Source organism: Taeniopygia guttata, chromosome 11 (genome assembly GCF_048771995.1).
Source record: "Taeniopygia guttata chromosome 11, bTaeGut7.mat, whole genome shotgun sequence".
NCBI lineage: Eukaryota > Metazoa > Chordata > Aves > Passeriformes > Estrildidae > Taeniopygia > Taeniopygia guttata.
The window spans coordinates 7,691,047-7,712,824 of NC_133036.1; the positions used below are offsets into that span (position 1 = coordinate 7,691,047).

The 21,778-nt window shown below is 40.7% G+C and overlaps 1 protein-coding gene across 1 annotated transcript in view; it reads right to left on the reverse strand.

The window, feature by feature from the left end:
* LOC100226108 (polycystin-1-like protein 2) overlaps positions 1-19,772 on the reverse strand; it is a 36,560-nt gene extending 16,788 nt beyond the window's left edge. The window contains 20 exon segments of the mRNA XM_072934524.1: positions 548-674; positions 1,473-1,597; positions 2,610-2,792; positions 4,064-4,189; positions 5,023-5,217; positions 5,803-5,948; positions 6,110-6,304; positions 7,375-7,516; positions 7,770-7,890; positions 8,485-8,692; positions 9,310-9,415; positions 10,515-10,564; positions 11,283-11,381; positions 12,481-12,885; positions 13,533-13,762; positions 14,327-14,474; positions 14,890-15,000; positions 15,918-16,103; positions 18,670-18,888; positions 19,379-19,772. Coding sequence (XP_072790625.1) covers positions 548-674; positions 1,473-1,597; positions 2,610-2,792; positions 4,064-4,189; positions 5,023-5,217; positions 5,803-5,948; positions 6,110-6,304; positions 7,375-7,516; positions 7,770-7,890; positions 8,485-8,692; positions 9,310-9,415; positions 10,515-10,564; positions 11,283-11,381; positions 12,481-12,885; positions 13,533-13,762; positions 14,327-14,474; positions 14,890-15,000; positions 15,918-16,103; positions 18,670-18,888; positions 19,379-19,772 — 3,516 coding nt within the window.
* Between the last annotated feature and the right edge of the window lie 2,006 nt (positions 19,773-21,778).

Genomic DNA, 21,778 nt, shown 5'->3' on the forward strand with positions numbered 1-21,778 from the left:
AATTATGAAAATATGACAATTTAATGCAATCTATTGTTCTGAGAGAAAAAACACTTCGTCCTAATTCAGACGGGGCCGTGCTACCATCAGCACATTTGTGTCCTGCAGGATCTGAGTGCCCCACACTCAGGTGTTTCTTGCTGGGATGAAAGAAGACTGCTGTAGGTTAGTCTGAATGTGATATGGACTCTGAGCTGTTGCATCCTCCTCAGAGCATAAGATGTAAACAAACAGCAAATAGATGTGTAGGTATTGATTTATTCCAGTGCCTGCTCCTGCCATGTACGTGTGAATCAAAGCGTACGTAAGGGGCTGATGGGATGGGGAATTTAAAAATTCAGTTGTCCTTAACTTGCCTAACCAACCTCATGCAATTATGATAAATTAAAGCTTCTTTGACCAGTAATTTCAAATTATGTTCTTGGCATGACAGGAGGAACGATGTGTGCTCGTGCATTTATCGTGAAAGGATAAATGATGCTAAAACCATTGGATCAGGAATGTAAGCTGGATGTCAAATAGAGTTAGATAAAAGCTGTTTACTTGCCCTTATATCCACTGTTTCACCATCAACTCCTGAAACATTGAGAGAGGAAGCAGGTGGGAGAGTAAAGCTGGCAGAGCTGGAATTGGAGATGTTTATGGATGTGCTATCCATGTTTTCTGTTTGTAATCTGTCCAGTTAGGGTTAGGCAAGAGCAAAGCAGAATAAAAGAGAAAAAAAAATAAAAGGAAAAAAACACCAGAAAAAAAACCAAACATCAATAGCATGGACTTCATATCTACAGAAAAATCTTTCTCTCTTCAAGGATATAATTTAGTTGCAAAACTATTTCTAAGTCTGCCAGTAAATGCTTCATACATGGATCTGTCCCTGATGCAGTATTCCATGTAAACCTACCACAGAATCATCAAAAAAAGGAGTGGAATTGGCATATCTGGAGAGGAAGTTTTACCAAGGTGTACTTATTTGAAAGACTTGGTTTCTGTGTGAACATGCTTTTGATTTGAATGCACAGTTTGATGTGGATGAAATCCAGGCTCTTGGGGAACAATTTAGGAATGATTATAGGGAATGGAAAATGCTCGTCAAGCTCCTCAGGATTGTATTTGCTTATGCCAAGCTTCTTACAGTTCCATATAATGTCATTATTGACAACTTGGAAAAGAAAAGAAACCTTAGCTGGTATGACATGAGTTTTCTACATAATTTCAAAAGTAAGTGACTACTGCCTCATTCAGGAAATTGTAGCAAATCCTGTGCTGGTTAAAGCACACACAGCATGGGAATTTCTAAGGTGATGCTCCTGGAGTCCAAACTGGTCTTACTATCAGACACTAACAACAGACTTGTTACACTATTGAAATTGTCATTATGCTACAATATTTAGTTCCAAACATTCTGGTTAAGCACAATGGAATTAACATTTGTAGCTCTCAGAAACTTCAGTGGGGGGTACTGCAGTTTTTACCTGCGCATGTACATTGTTGCAGAGGGAGAGGTGAGGACTGTTGGCTCATCACCTGGTGCCTTCCCAAACAGAAGTGCACTCTGGAGATTTTCAACTGTACTCAGGAGCTGGTGTGACACTGAACTCTGGAAAAGAATTGGAGGAGGAAACTTACAACAAAGGTACTCAGGATTATCAAGCTGCACATTATTTGTCATTGCTTCTATTTAATTTTGGTGTCTTACTAAACTGACTAACTTGGTGATAAGCTTCCTAATCTCAGAAAAAGCTATTCTATTGCAATTCAGTTTCTGTAATTCTCACTGAAACATTGCAGATGGCAAATAAATGCCTCACAGATTTTACTTCTATATTGTTATATTTATAACTTCTATACATTGAAATACATTGAACTGAAGCATGACATCTATCAATATATTCATGTGCTTTTGTGTATTAATGCCCTTAGCTGCACATGTTAGTGTTTTGTTACTTGGAAAAGCAAGACCTAATTACATATCAATTGTGTATTATTAGTGGGTTATTGTTGGAAAACTTGTCCAGTCGATAATCTTTTCTCTCAGATTTATTTCATCCCTACTCCCTTGCAGTGATGAAATTAAAGTATGTTCAGCCCAGGAAACTCACAGAGTTAGCTGTGACAATTCACATATAGCAGGGAAGGGTAGGACAAAATAGATATGTTGTGTCTTTCTCAACAGATAATCAGAGCTTTCTGCAAAAATGTCAGCAGCAACCAGAGCTGTTTGAAGCTGTGAAGTAGTGGTGGCAATCATGAATATTTAATACCTGTGGCTTCCTTGAATTATGGAGCAAAATGAGAGGATAAAAGTAAATCTGAAAAAAATGGCAACATTCTTGTCATCGATTAGAGGTCAGAGCTGATGCTGCGTTCTGTCCTGTTCAGCTTTCAATGTAACAAATCTTAAGAGGCCTCTGTCTTCATTGACAGATATTCAATCTAACATGTCTATCTGGGGAGAAGTTTTCTCTGATGTTCAATTCCATCATGGTGACACAAGGAACTTTTCCCAGTGGCATTTTAAAAATACAAGACACAGCAGAGATTTAAAAACCTCCCAAAGCAAACAAATATTCACACACAATACAGTACAAACTGGACCAAATCTAAATTACCTGTTTTGTCTCTGGCACTGAAGTGTTCCCGGCTCTGATTTCTACAGAAGCTTTAAGAACACTGCTCACTGCATTAAACAGATAGCTGGCTGCTTCCTTTAACTCCTGACCATCTCTGCTGTGCTCTGTGTTTACAGCAAGCAAAGAGGCACTGACATGCTTCAGAGTGCTGCTGGCTTCCACCTACAGGGAAGAAGCACAGGGAGCAGTTTATATGTGCTGGCACCACAAATGACAGAAGTGACACTTGTTTCATTTACTGAAAATTGCAACAGCAGTAATCTTTGGGACTATTAGTGGGTAATGCCATTTTTACTATAATTATTTGTGCCAAGGTAATACTTCAAATGCTAATAAAGGTGATATACTAGATGGTACACCAAAATGGAATACAGGCATGAAAAATGCAGCCTGCTTCCACAGATGTAATCCATAAAAAGATTAATAACATCTGAAAGAAGCTTGTCTGTCAAACCCTGGGCAAGGATAGCTTTTAGATTTACAGTAAAGTAGTAAATTAGGTTATAAGTTTCTATCTTAGTGCCAAAGTGCTAAGTGCCAAAGGAGAATGAGTTTTACAATTTTTATTTTGTGCCTGGATGCAGCTTTGGGACTGGGAAAGCATTAGCCAGATTTTAGCCCAGGATAGTGAAAGAGCCAAGCAAATTCACTGCAGGCTTGGACACATCCATCCCCACAGCCTGTGAACACTGAGCAGCCTCTCTGTGGGGTAAGAGCTGGATCTGAGCTGTCTTCTTGTCTGCCAAAGTTAACCACTTCCTGCTGAAATGCTCCCAAGCCATTGTCTGGCTCCAACTCTATAATACATCAGAAATCAGGACAGCTCTTTTTATTGCCTGCATATCTGGGAAACTTCCCCCAGTAACAGTTTGTTCTGTTCTGCCATATGCTCACCCTGTAACCATAAATAGCATCACTTACTAATAATGCCTTGTTCCCAGACAAGACTCAGGAGATACTTTTGTGAAACCAACCTGCACATTTGTGCCCAGCTCCTCTCAGTGCTGACATGTCCTTGACCATTGCCTATGTGCATTTTGTGCCAGGATGAGGCATGAATGAATATGGGCAATTCTAGAAAAACCCTCTTGGGGCAGTTCTTCTTTAAGGTTCTAAAAGTGCTTTACAAGAGAAAACATGCACCCTGACATGCTTCTGATTAAAAGTTAAGGATTATTAATAATAAAAATGTATGATAAATGTAATGGTCATAGTCTGGATTGTAGAGATTGCTGAGATAATATCTGAGACTTGAATTTACTAACTCTGTTAAACAGAGTCAAAATACTGCTGGTCAAAATACACATACTGGTACAGTTGAAAAAATGGGTAAGAACAGATAATTATAAGGCACTGAAACTCTTCCAAGGTCAGTGGGATAATTAGAGTCTCAACTATTAGTGTGAGGAGATATAAGATGACTTGCTTCTTACCTGTGCTGAGACAGACAGCTCTTCACTCCTGTAAGTGATTTCTTTCAGTACCTCTGACATCTTCAGAGCAGTCTGCATTGATGTTATGTTAACAACAGAGAGAGTTGTCAGCATCAGCCCTCGGAGCTGGGGATGAAAAGGGATAATTAGGCAAAGGAACAAGATGCTAATTAGGACTGTGAAAGTAGTGCTGTGTATTGACAGCCAGGCTTGCTCTAAGTTATGCAGTAGAGTAAGGCTCCACAACAAGGATCATTTGAGCTGATATTAGCTTTACTGACAAGGTGCTACTTGCCCTAGTAATTATATAATCATGAGTTTTATGTTACCTCCCAGCACAAAGAATTCATATGCTTAACATCTATTAAGAGCAAGAGAGTTACTTGTGAGAATTTGTACTAATGTATGTGAATTAATGTATGTGTAAATGCCACCTCCAGAGAAAGCAGAGCCATGTGTGATTGATGTTATTATAATGAATCTTAATTGAAGGATATATTCTCTAGATCTCTTCATCTGAGGCACTCAAAGCACTGTACAAATATCAACTTATGACTGAAACATCAACTGGTGGCTAGAGTGGACTAAAGAAAATTATCTGCTATCTAGTGCTTTTGGGGAAAATTTGATAGGATATTTATCCCACTGGAGATGCCATTTTATTGAAATTTAAATTTCTTTGGAAAATCAGGTTTAGATTAGCTAGTTTAAATCAATGAAATAACAATTGAGAATTAACTGTTTTAGTGATGAGTGATAAAACAAATAATTTATGTAGACAAATAGTGAAAACTAGCTGAAACCTGTGCCAAACACTGTGACAGATACTTGCTAGAAACTTGAAACCTTCATTGATTTCAAGTGGTAATATGTGAGCTTTTTATTACTTAAGAGCTGTCAAAAATATGAAGAGTCCATTATATGACATTTTACTGCAAGAAAGCAAGTGTTTTGCTGACCTCTTTTCGTGTGTTTGTCGGTAAAGACATGTTAAAGCTTTCCTCTTGGATCTGCTGATTCAGGACAGATGTCACTGACTTGTAGAGCTGGAAGAGACTCATGCTGTTGTTCCCATCTTTTAGGATGGAGTTTGCCTTCTCAGATACCACAGCCTGCAGGGTCAGGTTCCCATCCATCATATCTGCAGGTCCAACCTGGTGAAGGAATCAGATATGCTCTCAACATTGCCAAGGCTGTTACAATTTTCTTTCAACTTCCACGATCATCCTAATAACAGCCTAGATAGAGTGGGACATAAAACTTCATGTTCTCCATTTTAAATGTTTTATTTTTAATGACCTGATAAGGATCTCCTTACTGTGGCACTGGGGAAGAAGCAAAAGGCTTTTGGGGCCTACACAGAGTAATTCCAGACTCAGTAAATAGGTTTACACTGCTCAATCAATGTCCAAACAATTCTTTTAGACTTTTGTTGTAGAAAAAAGGGGCAGTGGAAGATCTTTTGACCTTGAGCACGCAGAGAATAGTCTCTGGATGTGTTTAAAAAAAAGACTGGACATGGCACTTGGTGCTATAGTCTAGTTGAGGTGTTAGGGTATGGATTGGACTTGATGATCTTAAAGGTCTCTTCCAACCTCATTATTCTGTGATTATTCTGTGAAAAATGGTGATTATGGTACATTCAAAAGGATATCTAAAACAGGAATAAGCTCCAAAAGTCAGTTTTGGGTTAGTTATCTACTTGAGAGTTCTTGAAACTAATTAATTCTCCTGTCTACCTTCACTGAAGTGTTTGTTTGAACTGTATCACCGACGTTGTTGCTAACAATAACTGTCACATGTAAAATGAAATTATTTTCCTCTTCTCCAAGTGGAAGATAAACTGGGAAGAGTTCAGGATCCGGGCTACAATCCAGGAGAGAATCTGGAACGGGAAAGAAGGGGTCAGGGAGCAGACACCACAGAGACACCTCCTGCTCTCTGAGAACAGGGGACTCAGGGCACGTTCACTCGTGAGCAGCAGAGCAGGGCAGGCTGTGCCTTTGCTCTTGTCAGGAGAAGCCAAACAGCTGCCTGGGTACTGACCTGGTGTCACATAGAAGCAATATGTGAGCTGCCCGCTGGGGCTGGCCCGGCCCGACCCTCCGGGAGCGCTGCAGGAGACTCTGAAGGCGGTGAGCGCGGAGCCGCGCCCGGGACTGACGGCGCAGTCGGGGGCTTCGGGCGGGGGCACGGCGCTCACCAGGAACCCGCGCTCCCCGTACCGCCGCTGAGTCGTGCCTGGGACGGAGGGAGCAGAGCATCAGGCTGGGCTAACGAGCAATGACTCCTGCTACTGCATAAACCGTAACGGGAGAGCCATTTCAAACATCTCAATGTCTGCATTATAAAGCAAAGCGCTGTTGTCTCATCAAGCATTTAGCATAACTTTGTGTTATGGTGAGCTCCTGGACACCCTTTTGTCCCCCCTTTCCTAGGGCCTCTGTGGCTCTGATCATGATAACCCCTGGATCCTCCTTCCTGCCCCAATGGGGTTGGCAGGGAGCCAGGAGAGCCCACCCTGTCCAAAACCTATATAGACCCCTGAAACTTCCTGCTCTCTCTCTTTTGCCCCGCTCTCCATGGACACCACAGAATAAAGAGAGCTGTTCCAACTTCCCTGGGGTAAGAGCCTCTTTTGAATACTTTTCCCTCTCCTGGAATTCCTCCCCTCACAGCCCCATATCTCTGAGCTGGTCGGACCCTAGAGGGGGCTACGTGGAGCGGGGGGAAACTATAGAAATTACAGTTGGCACCCCAACGTGTGCTGCTCTGAGCCCACGAAGAAGCTGGACCCCATATTTCAGGGGAATTCAATAGCTTTTGGGACAGTCAACTGCCCTGGTACTCTAGCTGCCTTTAAAGGCTTTTGAGTGACAGGGACAGTCAGGGACCTCTGCCTGAGTACCCCAGGAAGAGCCGACTGGAGAGGGAACCCCCAGAAGGTTTCACAGACGAACCCTGCAGTGCACAGGCTTGGTGAGCTCTCCGTTCGCGGCACCCGGGACCGCGCCTGGCTGGGAGGAGTTACCATAGTGGCTGCGGGAGGCTGCTTGCGAGAGAAACTATAGAAATTACAACTTTGTTTCAGGCGAGCCTTAACAAAGTTATTAACAGGAGTAAGAGAATGGAATTTCTCCTGCTGTGTGACACCCCAGAACAAATTTATCTCCTCATTGTTTTAAAGAACTCGCATATGAAGTTAACACCATATTTGTCAGTGAGTGTATGTGTGACACCAATATGATGTCATGTCAGCAGAGATTATCCCAAAGGACTCTGTAAACCCTAAAAACCCTGTTAACCCCTACCTGTTACTTTAATCTGAAAAGCGTCTCCCTGTGTCTGCAAGAAGGAGCTGCTCATTCTCAACACGGATGAGTTGCTTTGAAGCAAATTCAAAGAGTTCTGCTGGAAACCAGTCAGGCCACAGGCTAGAGGGAGGGCTGCAGACTGGAAAATCAGACAGAAAAGAACACATGGCAGTAGAGGCTCTTTGCTGTTCTTTCTGTTGTGATTTATCAGGAACAGGGTAGCAGTTTGATGCCCTCCATTATAACCCCTCCCAATCCAGGCACCCCCTTGTTTTGGTCTTCACTAATATTTTCTAAGCATCCACTTGACAAAATATCCCTCTGAGGCCATATGGTTTTGTGGATATTTGTTTTTGTGTGTGCAGTATTTCTGACCAATCTGGTGCTCTCACCTTGTTTTGGAATGTGTTATCTAAATACCAGTTATAATATATGGCTTGGGAGTCCTCCTGTTCAGAGACACTCAAAACAACTTCATCACTAACATTCACTGGCTTGCAGTTTGCCTCACACCTGTAAGGAAGTAAGATGGGAGTTACACATGGTATGCGATATCTAGGAAAAACTTCACACATATCTTATGGCATTTATTCCTATTGTGTCAATGAGGTTGACACATTGAAATCTCCAACACTGCAGTGGGGTCAAAAAACCTAAGTGGTTTTCAGAAGGATGTGTTTCAGTTTCTAAAAGGGTTGTATTCAGAAACATGGACTGAAAAATGCAGCAAGACTTATTTGGTCAGTAATTTTTCTAATGATAAGGTGCAAATGGGTTTAGAACCGTCAGTTTTCTTTACTGTGAGGGTGTTGAGGCCCTGGCATGGGCTGCCCAGAGAAGCTGTGGATGCCCCATCCCTGGAAGTGTTCAAGGCCAGGCTGAATGGGGCTCTAAGTAACTTGATCTAGTGGAAGGTCTTCCGACCATGACTGAGAGGTGGAACAAGATGGTCTTTAAAGTTGGTTCCAACCCAAACCATTCTGTGATTCTAGGATTCTGTGATTCTAAAAGTCCAATACTACTTTATTATTATTGGAAACTGTGGTTTTGCACTATGCTTGTGCAGTAATAATATTAACCTGTGGATACCAGGGTTTAAAACCAGACCTGATTTCCAGTTGCAGTTCTTGTTTTGCAGTCACATAGAGACATTGCTCGTCCCGCCTCTCTTCGCTGCCATGGTTTTGGATGGTAATCCTGACAGTCACTGCTGATTTTGGAGGAGGAAGGCAGGAAGGTGGGATTTGCACCTCACTTTGGTTGATTAGGATTATCTGTTGTTTCACACATTCATTCCAGGCAGGCCAGCAAGCTCCTGCAGAAACATTTCCTTTATAGTTAGAATAGCATCTTACAAAGGATTTTCCTGCCATAAGTTTCAAAGAGCTTTATAGACAAGTTTCTTGAACACAATTTAAAGAGTTGGTAATCTGGATTCAGAGTACAGGCTTTTTCAAAGTCAGGTATGAGGTCAGGGATAATTATGGGGATAGAAGACAAATGGCCTGAATCCAAATCCTGTTTTCAGCCAGAAATGTGTTTGCATCATGTTTAATGTTAATTATTGCTATTTTATGAAGACACGTGTACTTTGCAAATGCCTGTGTAAGTCACTTGGGACTAGTCCTTGGCTATGAGAGTGAAGCTCAGAACAGGTAGATCTTGAAAAACTAAAAAACTGAAACCTTGGGAGAAGACAAAATGGAGTTCTATGGCATGTTATATACCATTATTAGTTTAGTCCCAAAACTAGGGTTGGGTAGAAGGACATTCTTCACGTACGTTTAAAGTGGCAAACTTTAAAGTAGCAAACTTTAAAGACAGAAAATGAAGCATCTTTAAGTCAGATTTTCAACACTGGATCTGACACAACAGTGAGTTTGTTATTCATCAAGTACAAGTTGGTGAAAAAAGTTTTGGAAATGCACAAACCACAGGTCCAGAGGAAACTGGAATTATTGTTGTTGTCTGGCCAGCCAAGTGTAACAGTTGTGAAAGGATCCACATGGCGACTCGGTTTAATATATATTTTGTGATCCTAAATAAGAAGTAAATGTATCAGTTAGAACACAAACGTGTATAAACACATACATATGTTGCTTCTTTATAATGAAAAAGGTCTGAAAGTTTATACCCCAAATCACTGGATACAGATCTGTAGTTTATATGATATTTCCCTTAGCAGAGGTAGCATGGAACTAGAAGCTATGGGAATAGAAGAGGATGGCACAGAAAAGTTGTGTGGCAAAATTCTCCCAAATGCATAATTGGTTTAGAAGTGCAGCTTCCATTTTCAAAACTAGGTACTTAGGAAATTAATTCCTATAAAACCTTCACATCTGGACCAAACCTTCTAACCCTTGAACAACCATTTGTCTTCTGGTGCATCCCTTTTTTTTCTGAATTGGATACATTGCAGCTATAAACAAAGAGAAGAATGGGTAGCTGAGTTTGTCTTTCTGTGTACAAAACTGTGATAAACTTGGATTTGGATTAGATTTATATTCCTCTGATGCAATATATTTTTACAGGCAATCTGTAAAGCATGGTGGCTTCTTGTGAAGCAGTATATCTCCCATAGCAGATGTCTGTCTGCTAGTGTTACAGTTAAAAACGAGACTTTTAAGATGATAAAATATTCTATCTGGCATTTTTATTATTTAAATTTGGACAGCTGCTAGCAATTGGTTTATCATTAACTTCTCAGTTTGCCAAAAACTGGAAGATTTTTCATTACAAAATAATTTAAACACTCCAATACAGAAGCAGAAAACACTTGGGAACCATATAAAATATATTAAACTCTACTTGAAGGATCACTTTCCAGAGAGAGGCTTGCATTAGTCAAGTAGATGAATTAAAAATTAATCTAACCACATTTTAACTTCCAAAACTGAATTGTTGTGAAAAGTTCATTTTCTTTAATCTTTTTTATGAATTGTAGATGGAATGCCTGTAAACACATTTGTCTCCAAGACTTGTGGTATAGATTTTGTGTTAAGCCATATGGGGAACAGAACATCTAGTCCATATTTTACTATGCTACATATACTTCTTTTCCCTGTCTTATACAGCACTTTCACTGGTAAGAAAAATTTCTAAGCAATTTTAAAGAAAGACCCTTGAATAATACTTACATTTTTCTTTCGGGTATTTGTTTTGTAGCTGCCTTCTTCCTTATCAGAATCTGTTTAATGCAAAAAAGAACAGAATATTTAGTGCTACCTGTAAAGCTTTCAGACATCCTCAGTGAATATGACTTAAATCCACAGGATTTGACTTCTGACAGTGTGAAAGATGGGGCTGTAAGAATCAGACTCCAGAGCTGTGACAAACAGCACCATCAAATATGTAAAATGGTAACAAGAAGCTCATCAAAGACTACAAAGGAGATGATCCTGATTCTTCAAAAATAATGGTATAAATAAAAATATATTCACAGAAGGTGATGGGTTTACTGATGTACAAAGGAAAATGGATGGAAAGCTCTGGAAAACTTTCAATACAATTAGTGCTAAGGTTATTTTATTTCTGTTATAATCTGGTCTTGTAAATATAAGGATGAGCCATCTAGAAGCCATTAGTGACAGCAATTTATGAGGCTGCTGTGATGCAAATGTTTTCTGGTTTCAAAGCTATGTCCCAAGCCATAAACTTCACTCATTATTTCTAGGACAAACAGCAAATGTGCAATGTGTTACATATATAGAGTGATGCTAATTTATGACTACATCAAAGTCAGGGAATCTGCCTTCATCAGAAAGAAGCCTCCACAAAAGTTTTCAGCACTTTTGCTGGAAGGAAAGCAATTACTACATGCAAACCATAAACACTCCATGAAAGTCTCTGATTGCAAAAAGACATTTAGGTGGTCAAAACCAGCACTGTCAGATTAATGCAATTACCTTTTATATGGGAGCTGTTTGCCAAGACAGTGATGAATCCAAGATCCAGACTCATGTTTGAAAAGTCATTCATGGCCACCACTTTCACTAGAAAAGTACCTAGAAAAGGCAAAGGACCAGTTAAGAGTAGCAGTGGGCCCAGTCCAACAGGTTTGAGGTATAATATCCAATTTGTAAAGAAAACTTCCTTCTTTTCTGTTAACAATTTTCAGGGGGGTTTCTGGTGGGTGTCCACTGCTGAAAGGCTTTTCCTGGAATGTTTTTCCCCTTTATCTCAACTTCCGAGTAACTCAGCTGCCCTTTTCCTAGCCCTTGTCATGCCATTTTTTGTCAGCTGACTATGATATCACACAGGAAACTAGAGATGTACAAACACTGGAGGCCAAATGAGTTTAGGCATCTTAAGACAGCAGTTGTCTTGTTTGAAAATTTCTGCCTATGGGGAAGGAATGTTCAAATGGGTACAGGGAGAACAAATAAAACTTTAATATTGAATAATTAAAAAATATGAAATGAAATCATATTTCGCTTCTTCTATTCCCACTTTGGCATGGGGTTGGAATAGCTCATTAGAGGTGGAAACTTTTTTATCTTCTGCCACTGTTAATTAACTCTAAAGCACAATCTGCCTAATTCCACATTTTAAAGGCTTCGACTATGTAATAATGGAAGAATAATATTACTAAAATGTTTATTCATAACTAACTCCAACAAAAGTTATGTGTTGGAAATGGACATGCAGAAAAATTCCCCTTTTCTTTATCATCACTACTGAGAGCTCCTCAGAGTATGAATAACTTCAGTGTAAAATGCAGAGCGGTCTAAACTTGAAACATAATGAACAAACAGGAGGAAAACACTTAGCTATTCCAGAAAATGTCCTAATTTGTACTTCAACCAGATGGTGCCATGAAAAAACAAACCCTATGTCTCTTTACTGTGTCTCTTGCATTGCAAGAATCAGGTGAAGCCTTGCTCTGACTCTGCAGAGCAGAGCCATTTGTCAGCTCCATTTTCTAGCTCACTTACATAGGACTGTGCTGTTCATCCTGCTCTGCAGACTAAGTTTGAGCAGTCAGAAAAGCTGCCACATTCAGCTGTGCATTACTGTCCCCTAGCCCAGGATGCTGTGACTCTTGATGTGACCTGTACTCATCTGTGATGTCCTGGGAGCACAGGAGGTGTCAGGGTGCTGTACCTTCCCGGGGCAGGGGAACGCCGTACGTCCGCGGCTCCCCACGAGGGCCGTCTGCTTTGTGCCACTGGGTTTGGTTGGATCCAATCACCTCAAACATCAGCTTCTCTGGGGCACCATGGGACACAGAGACATTCACCTCCAAATCCTCCCCCAGCTGCAGAGTGTGGGAAGCTACTGCAGCCTGAATTCCAGATACTGGCTCAATTAAATGAACAGCAATAGTCCCAGAGATCTCTGATGCCATCGTGGTCCTGGATGCTCGGATTTCCAGCTGATGCATCCCTGGGCCTATCAGCTCTTGAGAGGCACTGCTGAGTGTCAGGTTATGGGAGACAAGACCTTCCTTTGCACTGGATTCACTCAGTGTCATGTTACCTGCTAACATACTGTAGGTTACTTCATTGCCTGCAAAAACACAGATGAAAATTTCTCACAGCTTGTACAACAGGCCAACAAGTTCCAGCTGCTTTGTGCAGCATTCCAGTGTTTATACAGAAATCACAAGAATTGCAGCAAAGCAGTAATTTTTATTAAAGTCACTTAAGGTGACTTAATGAAAATCTATTGTATGTTTTCTGCTGAGAATGTTTTGAAAAGAGAATTCAAACACACACTGAATTTTAATTTTTTCAGCACATATGTGGCTTCCAGGAACTTGAAGTGAGAAAGAAATGTACACCAGCAAATGTGTCCAGCTCAGAGTGAAATCCTCTTATCCTAATCAGAGGAGCATTTCCATAAATTTCTAACTTCAAATACTGAAATATTCTGACTGGCATAATATAAATTTTTGTGACTAAAGGTATGCTTGTGCTGTCAGCTTTGTCAATAGGAAAAAAGGGTTTATATTTATGCTTTAGGTGGTGAAATATCTCTGAGAAAGAACCCCTCCAAGGGAACTGAGAGAATTAAATTGCAGGAATACAACAATTAGAGGGAAAGCATTGACAAAAAGGAATTCTTAATTTGCATAATGACAATCCTGCTTCCATCCTAAGGATGGTTTTAAGATTTATCCTTCCCTTTAAATCATGCAGAGAAATTCTCCTCACCTCCACTGAGCTGAACTTGGATCCACAACACCTCCCCATAGAGCGTACGGCAGCGGGAGCTATTCCCTGTTTCATACTGGCTGTAGCACCCAGTAATGCTGAGCTGATCCACCTGGTCTTGAACTGTCACCTGCCTCTGTGCCAGCACGTGCCACTCGCTGGTGGTGCACTCCACAAAAACAGTAAACTCCCCAGGAGAGGAGTACCTGTATGTGAGGTTGCTGACCAGTCTAGAATAGAAAAAGAATAGCTGCTTGTTGTGGAAGACCGTCCTGGGAAGTTCTTCACCTTATATGATAACACATCCCCAAATTTCATTCATTCAAATGTCATTCCTACCACTAAGACAAAATCTGATTTTTAAACCCAGCAGAAAAATGTTTGATCTATTAAAGACAGGATTTCTATGCAAGTAAAATAAAACCTACAGAATGTCCTTGTTATATTTTGTTATCAAAAAAAACACTCTTTAAACTTAAGGAAATAGTATTTGCTTGTAGTTTGGCAATTACTGACATGTTTTCAGTAATTTTGAATCTTAAGATCTGAAATAAATAGTCTTGGAAATAGGAAACACTTGTTATAATAGGAGAAAGTTTTTGCTTGGCACCTTAATGTAAGATTTTGTATTGATTTCAAAACAGGTTTTTGCAGAATCCAAATCCCTTGTAGGTATGTTCTATTATTGAGCTATCTAGTTTTTAACATCTCATTTATGAGATTTGACACTTTCAATAAAGTGCAAGCAATGAAATGTACTGTTTGTCTGAAGAGAAATGACGGCTATATCTTACGTAAGAGGGTAGTAAGGATCAATGGTGTGACCATCTCCGGTGCTAATGGTACAGGAAAGGTTCCCAGAGTATGGTGAGAGCAGCCAGGTCAAAGTGACTGTGATGTTTTCAAAGACAAAACATGTGTCTGTCATAACCAGTTGCAGACCTGCAAAGCAGAATGACAATTCAGTGCCAGTGTTTGTCTACTTTTCTTTCAAAATTCAATTGATTTTCAGGCATTGAGAGCCAGCCTGCTCCAAACCACAGCTGGTACTGCTGCTAATTCGTGTGCATGAGTGATGTGACAGCTGATTCTTTTCCATGACTAGTAATCAAAATTCTTGTTAGAATATAATTTCATCTAAATATGTTTTATGTGTCTGAATTTCTGGGCTTTGTATTCTACTCAGAACCCTCAGTTATGACAGGGAATCTACATTTTGGTGCCTATTTGCAGTGCTCACCACTATTCCAGTTTTTTCCTGAGGATGGAACAGTGATTTTTAAGATAAATATCAGTCATCCCTGTGTTACAGCAAAGAACAGGACAGGCTTCTAGTGTGGACAGCCCTCCCTCTTACCTTCCTTGCAGTGGTATTGAATAGACAAATAGCTTCCCAAAGCTGGACAAGGATCTCCAAAGAAAGTGCCATCTGCTGCCACCTGGCAGGCCTGCAGCCCGCGACACTGGCCTGGAAAGGGAGCATTTCAGATCAGCATTTCAGATTCGCCTTCACTGCCATGAAGCTCAGATGAAGATTGAGAAACAAAAAGGGCAGGAGGAACAGTATCATGTCTCTGATTTCTAGACAAATTTCCACATCACTTTGACTTTAGTGTGTTGCTTATTATGTGGCATTTCTTAGCAACACTTCATTTTATGGAAACAAAGTTAAATTTGAAATTAAATTTGAAAAGCTACAAAAAAAAAAAAAAAAAAAAAAAAAAAGAAAGAAAGAAAGAAAGAAAGAAGCAGAGCTTTTGTGTTTTGTTTAATTTTGGCTGGAAGCTCTAAGAATCTCCCTGGGGACAGGCCACAGTCACTGTTTAGTGTCCAATCCCTTGGCTCCAGCAGGGTGGGCGCGTGACATGTGGCAGGCGTGTCCCCGTGGGTGACAGCCTTTCAGCCTTTTCACCCCTCCTGCTTTGGAGCTAGGTTTGTTTGGATGTGTTGCCTTCCGTCTCTCAAACCTTGTCTATCCCAAGGAATCAGTGTGCTCACATATTTTCTTCCTACACTAAGAGCAGCCAGCGACACCCTTGCCCTTCATTTGCTCCTCCTCTCCTCTGAATCTTTGCTCCTCTCCTGGCAAAACCCCTCTTTTGCTCCTCCTCTCCTTCTCTGAATCTTTGCTCCTGACAAAAACCCTCCTTTTGCTCCTCCTCCCCTTCTCGGAATCTTCGGAATCTTCGCTCCTCAAAAACCCCTCCTTTCTAGCCAGACTCCTGTAGAGCCTCCTCCCTCTCAGAAGTTCTCTGTGATTCCCTTAATTTTAGGAATAATCCACTTTCCCATTTGCTAACTCTACTGGAAAAAAAAAAGAAAGTATCCGAGGCACAATTTAGTACACGCTCAGTGCTTCTGACAAGCAATGCTCTAAGATACCACCTGCTACTTCATCCTTGACACTGATCCAGCTGCAGCCTTCATCTCTTTCAAACTGCAGAGGAGTTTCTGACACACAGTAGTGAGGGGTCTTCCGCCCATAGAAGCTCTCTTCAATTTGAATCACCTCTCCTGATCCACACTGTACAGTGGCATTGTAATTATCACAAGCGATGCTCTGGCCAGATTCTAATAGGAGAAAAAACCCAAATATTACCTTTTTAGAATTTCTGAAAAATCCTGCTACAATTCTATTCCATGTTCATTTTGTGTGTTTGTCTTTGTTCCCTTTTCTCCCTTTTAAGCTAAACGATTAAAAAAATTTAAGAAATTTTAAAAGAATGAAATATTTTTTATTTTTAAAAAGTCAAAATTAATAGATGTATGTTTTTATTGCCTTAAAATATGAAGGACATTTTCAATAAGCAAAAATATTATAATTATAAAAATAGATAGTATTTTGGGAAAAACTCTTAGCATTTGTTTGACCTGAAATACTGGAAGGCTTAAAGTTGCTCCTTACTTCCGAAAGAGATGTATGGATTTCATAATATTCAGGTAATTGCTTTGGAGAATAGTTTGCATATTAAGTATGGGAGCTGATCCCATTTCTGCTACAGAGACTCCTTTGTTCCTCTGTGATGTTTGACTGACTTCATTCAGCAGGACTGCTTGGATGGGTAAGGTCATAGCTCTAAACACATACACCTCATTCTTTGATTAATCTGGGACAGTTAATTATCTTTCAGAATTCTTAGTATCATGTAGTAATCAGGATACTTAATACCCTGAAGAGGAGGATGTGAATAACTGCTCTCATATGGGAGTGTTGCAAAAGGATGTTTTTGTTTCAGCTGTTCCAGGTCTAAATACATTATCCTCCCGTTGTTGTTTGGATCATTCCCCTCAAGTCCCTTGATTAACAGTGCCAGTGTGTGCACACACCAATAATTGTGTGCTATCGTTATTTAAAGGCTAAAGCTAAGCCTGGCTGTAACTATAGCAACATGATCAGTTTGCAGATTAGAGCCTTCTAAATAAGCTTGTAAAATAACTTGCTGGTAAATTCTAGTATGGACCATTATCTCATGCCTTTTTTTTTTTTTTGTTCTCTACATGCAGATTTCTCACAGTATTTGCTGTGTCAGAAACTTTTACATGGAAAGATGTACAAAACTTGATCTGTGTTTCTAGGTACAAACCCAGCTTTGATATATATATATTTACTATAATAAACTGCTAACCTACAGAGCACTAAATGGTAGAATTGTCTTGATCTGGTCTTGGTTTCTTGGGTAGTGGAATGATGAATGTAGTATAGGATATTGTTGCTCTTTCAATTTAATGGGCTCTCAGTCAGATCCTATGGTAACAGATGAGAGTTTCCTTACAAACAGACAGTTGTCTACTGTGGTTATAATGGATAAATAATTTTAGTCTGTTTTTGCAAGAAAAATGAGCTTAAGGGATTGTGCTGTCTGCCAGTTTCCTCTCCCCTAGTCATTTTTAATGTTAGTCATCTTCAGCTACATTTGATGTATGTATAAACCTCCAACACCCTAAAATTTCATTTAATGCAATATCTAGGGAGAAGAGAAAGAGCTACATCAATGCCAGAGACTTGGAATTCAAGTGGCCAGCACATACAGCTGGAGATCTGGAGCAGCTGCAGGGGAGGGAGCTGAGGGAGTGAAAAGTATTTGCAGAGATGGGACATGCTGGGGGTATGGGAGTGAACTGGGAGTGCTGAGGAGAGTAGGGTGGGAATGTGGAGCAGAAAATCAGGATAGGAAACAAAACTTTATTAGCTTTGCTTATTGCAGAACAACTTGTAATTTATGTTAGTAGTAGCAGACTGCTGGACAGGGCAGTAGCAGTTCTAGGGCTTGTGGAAACCTGTACTTGCATACTTGATTGGAAACCTTTTTATAATAGTGAGTCCACAGCCGGACTGTCCTTTCGGTGCTTTTGACCCCAGTTCTAGCTGCAGTTTAAAGTACTCTGGTGAAAAGTGGGAGGAACACAAATTCCCCTCATATCTATAAGTTGAAAGGGATGATATTGCCAACATTCCTGTCCAGAACTGTTTGCTCCAAGTCATAATTTGAGTGACACAATGTCTGTGGATTTTCTATCTGAGCACAGGGAGTACAGGTTCCTGTCTGCTTCCTTAACCTGGGAAAACCTTGAGTTTCACATGGTGGAGGGGTCTCAGAAGAAACAAGAAAAACTTGCTCTCACTTTTACTTATCCAAGCTGCAAGGAGTGGTGCCTCTGGAAGCCTGCCTGTATTTTTGCTTCAGTTACAAATGGAAATTATTCTGGCACACATTAATGAGTGTTTTTATGGTTCAGCCACATGGGTCCTACCTAGCCCAGGTACTATGGCATCGTGGGAGTTTATTCTTGCAGCCATGCTTTAACATAGCCAGCTCATGTCCAGAGAAGATGTGGATAGCTACACCTTAGAGTCACTCTCAGATCTGTTTCTATTTTATCAACCCTCTGCTGGAACCCTGGGCTCTAATGTCTGGTTGCTGAGCACCTACACCTCCCAGTGATTTGTGGGTTCTTCCTTCTTTGGATCAGCATGCTGGAAAAAGAGCACCTGCTGGGGTTATATGACTTTTTGCTTGTTCACATTTAGTAAGATTCATGAAGTTATTTCCCAGCTCCTTTGAAAGCAACAAGGCAATTTATGCCCCATGTGATAACAGCACACTCACTTCACTCTTCCAGCTGTTGTGTATCTTACCAAACTCACAAATGAAGTCAAATTCCTGGCTGCAATTTTCAGTCACACCCCACTGATACTGGGCATTCTTCAGGATGTACCCACATGTGGATGAGAAGGGAGATGGCTGATCCTTGTACCAGTTACTGTAGATTATATTTGAAGTGTCCAGCCAAGTTATTGACCCTGTGAACAGAGAAATTGTGTCCTGAATGTTTATTTTCCACAGTAATACTATTAGGAGTCAGAGCCTGCAGAACAGGACTGTAGCTCTGCTCCTACTGAAGCAGAGATGGTCTAGTCTGGGTAAGGATCTTCAATAACATTTATATTGAAACAGATACAATCATGGAAAGAGACACTGCCATTTCCACCTGTGCTCCCAGCCTCAAGACCTCACCATTTCCCTTGCATCAGACCTTGCAGCACTTCCTAGTGGGATGAATTGGCTTCCACTGGAGACCCGACCCAGCACATTTGTTTCACTGGGTCAGCAAGCTGGTCTCATTCACCATGTGTTCACACAACCACAAGATCCAGTGGAAAGGGTGATAACATGCAACAAGGAAGTAAAGCAGGCAATTAAACATCTTAATATAAATCTGAAGATACAACAACAAAAGTGGCTTTTCAGCAGATATCTACAAAGGCACTTAGTGCATTTTCTACTATGTTAAGAAAGCACCATAAGCCGATACAATTTTAAAGATGTCATTTTAAAACCACTTACCATCAGTAGTTTCATTCAGCAAGGAGTTTGAGATCAGTCCTATCCACCATTCCTGATCCTCAGCAATATGTTTTTGCAAGAACTCTTGAGTTTCCTCATTGTGAATAAAGACAAGATGCCCTCCTCCTCTCTCACACCAGCTCTGGGCACCTGTGAAGGTTTGCTGGAGTCTAACAAACTCATAGCATGAATAGTTGAAAGCTTGCTGGTACTTTGAACAAGGTATTCCTCCATCAGCTGTTTCCTCCACAGCCAAACTCACAGCAAGAGAAATCAGAACTGCGAGCCCCAGCCACATTCTCAGCTTAGTGCCATGCATCCCACTGGTCTTGCTTACCAGGACACCACTCTTTTTGCTGCCTTCTTCAAAAGCTTGAGATATAATCCTTGTCATGTCATCAGCATTCTCCTTCCTCTTTGCTCCTTGCCACAACAATGGCAATAGAGCACGGAACAGAACAGAACTTCTAATATATAATTGTGATTGTGTCTATAGCCCCTGCACTGACTCTTGTGAGCTCTATTGTACAAATGTCACATCCCATGTGAGATCAGTTTGAGGAGAAGACATTAAATCATTGCTTTCCTCGTGAGCACAAAAGATAAAGTTGATATATGCTACTGTTGGACATGTGGAAAAGTGAGATAAAGCTTCTACATCAAAGGCTTCATTGTGTGAACATTGACGCTGGGAGGTCTTTACAACAGCAAAGAGATAAAATAATGAAAATTAAAAAAATGAGAAACACAAGGAGTTATGAGATGGGAAAACACACTGCTTCTCTAGATACATTTAATTGGTCTTGTCTTTATTTTTAACAATTATTGAGGTGCTTCTTTTAGATGCTAATGCAATGTCTATAATTACTGTATCAGATCCATCCTGCCCTCCTGTTTACGCATGTGCAGTTTCATCTCAGCTGTTCCAAGTAAACTTCAGTTTGAACTGTTGTATCTGCTTAGATTCCACACCCCAAGTGAAATGCTCCCATCATCCCTTAAAAGATAAGCTGCTCAGCTCTTTGGAGCTACAGTATTTATACGTGCTGGGAGGCAGAAGAGAAGGCCATAATTTAAACCAATGGTTTAGGAAAGGTGAAAATATTGCCTTAATCATCAGAACTACTTGAGAACCCTATTAGCACATTCCAAAGGCTGATGATGGACTTTGGGAAGCAAGCCCAGCAACATTTAGGAGTTGAAATCTCTAAATGCATCTCAACTTCCTTATAAAAGATATCCCTCAGGTTTACAAAGCCACCAGCTTAGTAGAAGCACAGTAGAAGTAAGGATTTTTAGCTATTGTGATCCTCCTGTCCTTGCCATTAACTCCATTGAGTTTGATGCCATTATTATTAATTTATACCACCATAACCCAAAACTGAAAGAACATGCATTTATATTTAGACATGGGTCAGTGAGAGTTACCAGAGCACAGAGGAATCAGCAGTGTTTGATGGATTCCTGCACTGCAGAAATTCCTGCACTGCTGGGCTGAAGGCAGTGCCCATCTGTGCCAGTCCAGCTCCAAAGCTTTCTGCCAGAGCCAAGTGCATGCACTGCATCCAGTCAACATCTGAGAGTGAACTTCAATCCCAAGACTTTTCTGGACCTCCCATTTATGGCTGTCTTGCTCAGCTGGAAAAAGCAGGACTGTTATCAGGGTTTTCAAGATAAAATTAATTGGAAAGTGTTTAATGGGTAGGAAAATAATAGGGGATTAGAGGAACGGAGAAGAAAATACACTTTTCTGGGTGTCTTCCTTCCCACCATGCCTGTAAATCAAGAGTTCAGCTATGGAGCCCTTGGAGCAGCTCCCACATGAATTTCTGGCTGATTAATAGGGAGAGCTTATGGAGCAGCTAAGATGTGAATACTGGGACTGGATTTCCCAGCTCTGGAGAAGGCTAATCCATATTCTAATTAGCTACTTGGCCCAGACACCCATCCCCTTCCTGGATGAAACTGTGTAACTACTATTATCAGCTGCTTCTCTTGTGGGTGTCTGCAAATTAGGAGTCCCTTTCAAGCCCCATAAAAATCTTCACAGGCTTCAGTTTGGGAACATCCAATCCAAGTGTTTTATATTCAGGCTGTTGCAGCAGTCAGAGCTGAGGGCAGCTGCATTTAAGTTAGTTGGCTACTGTATGTTTGCATGATGCTTTCTCCAGACTCCCTGCTTCTTCCTGGGCCCTGCAGACTTGCCAGGCTTCCCAGGAGCTGGCATCCAGCCCTCCCACTTTATCCTTCTAGATAAGAAAGGCACAGCCTGTTTCTGAAAGCACAGGCATGATGAAAGAGACTGTACTTAAATGTACTGGCTTGGTGATACAGACATTTCCAGTAGGAGCTCACTTTTGTGATGAATGTGTTCTGTAGCATTGTTCAGTTCTTTCTCTG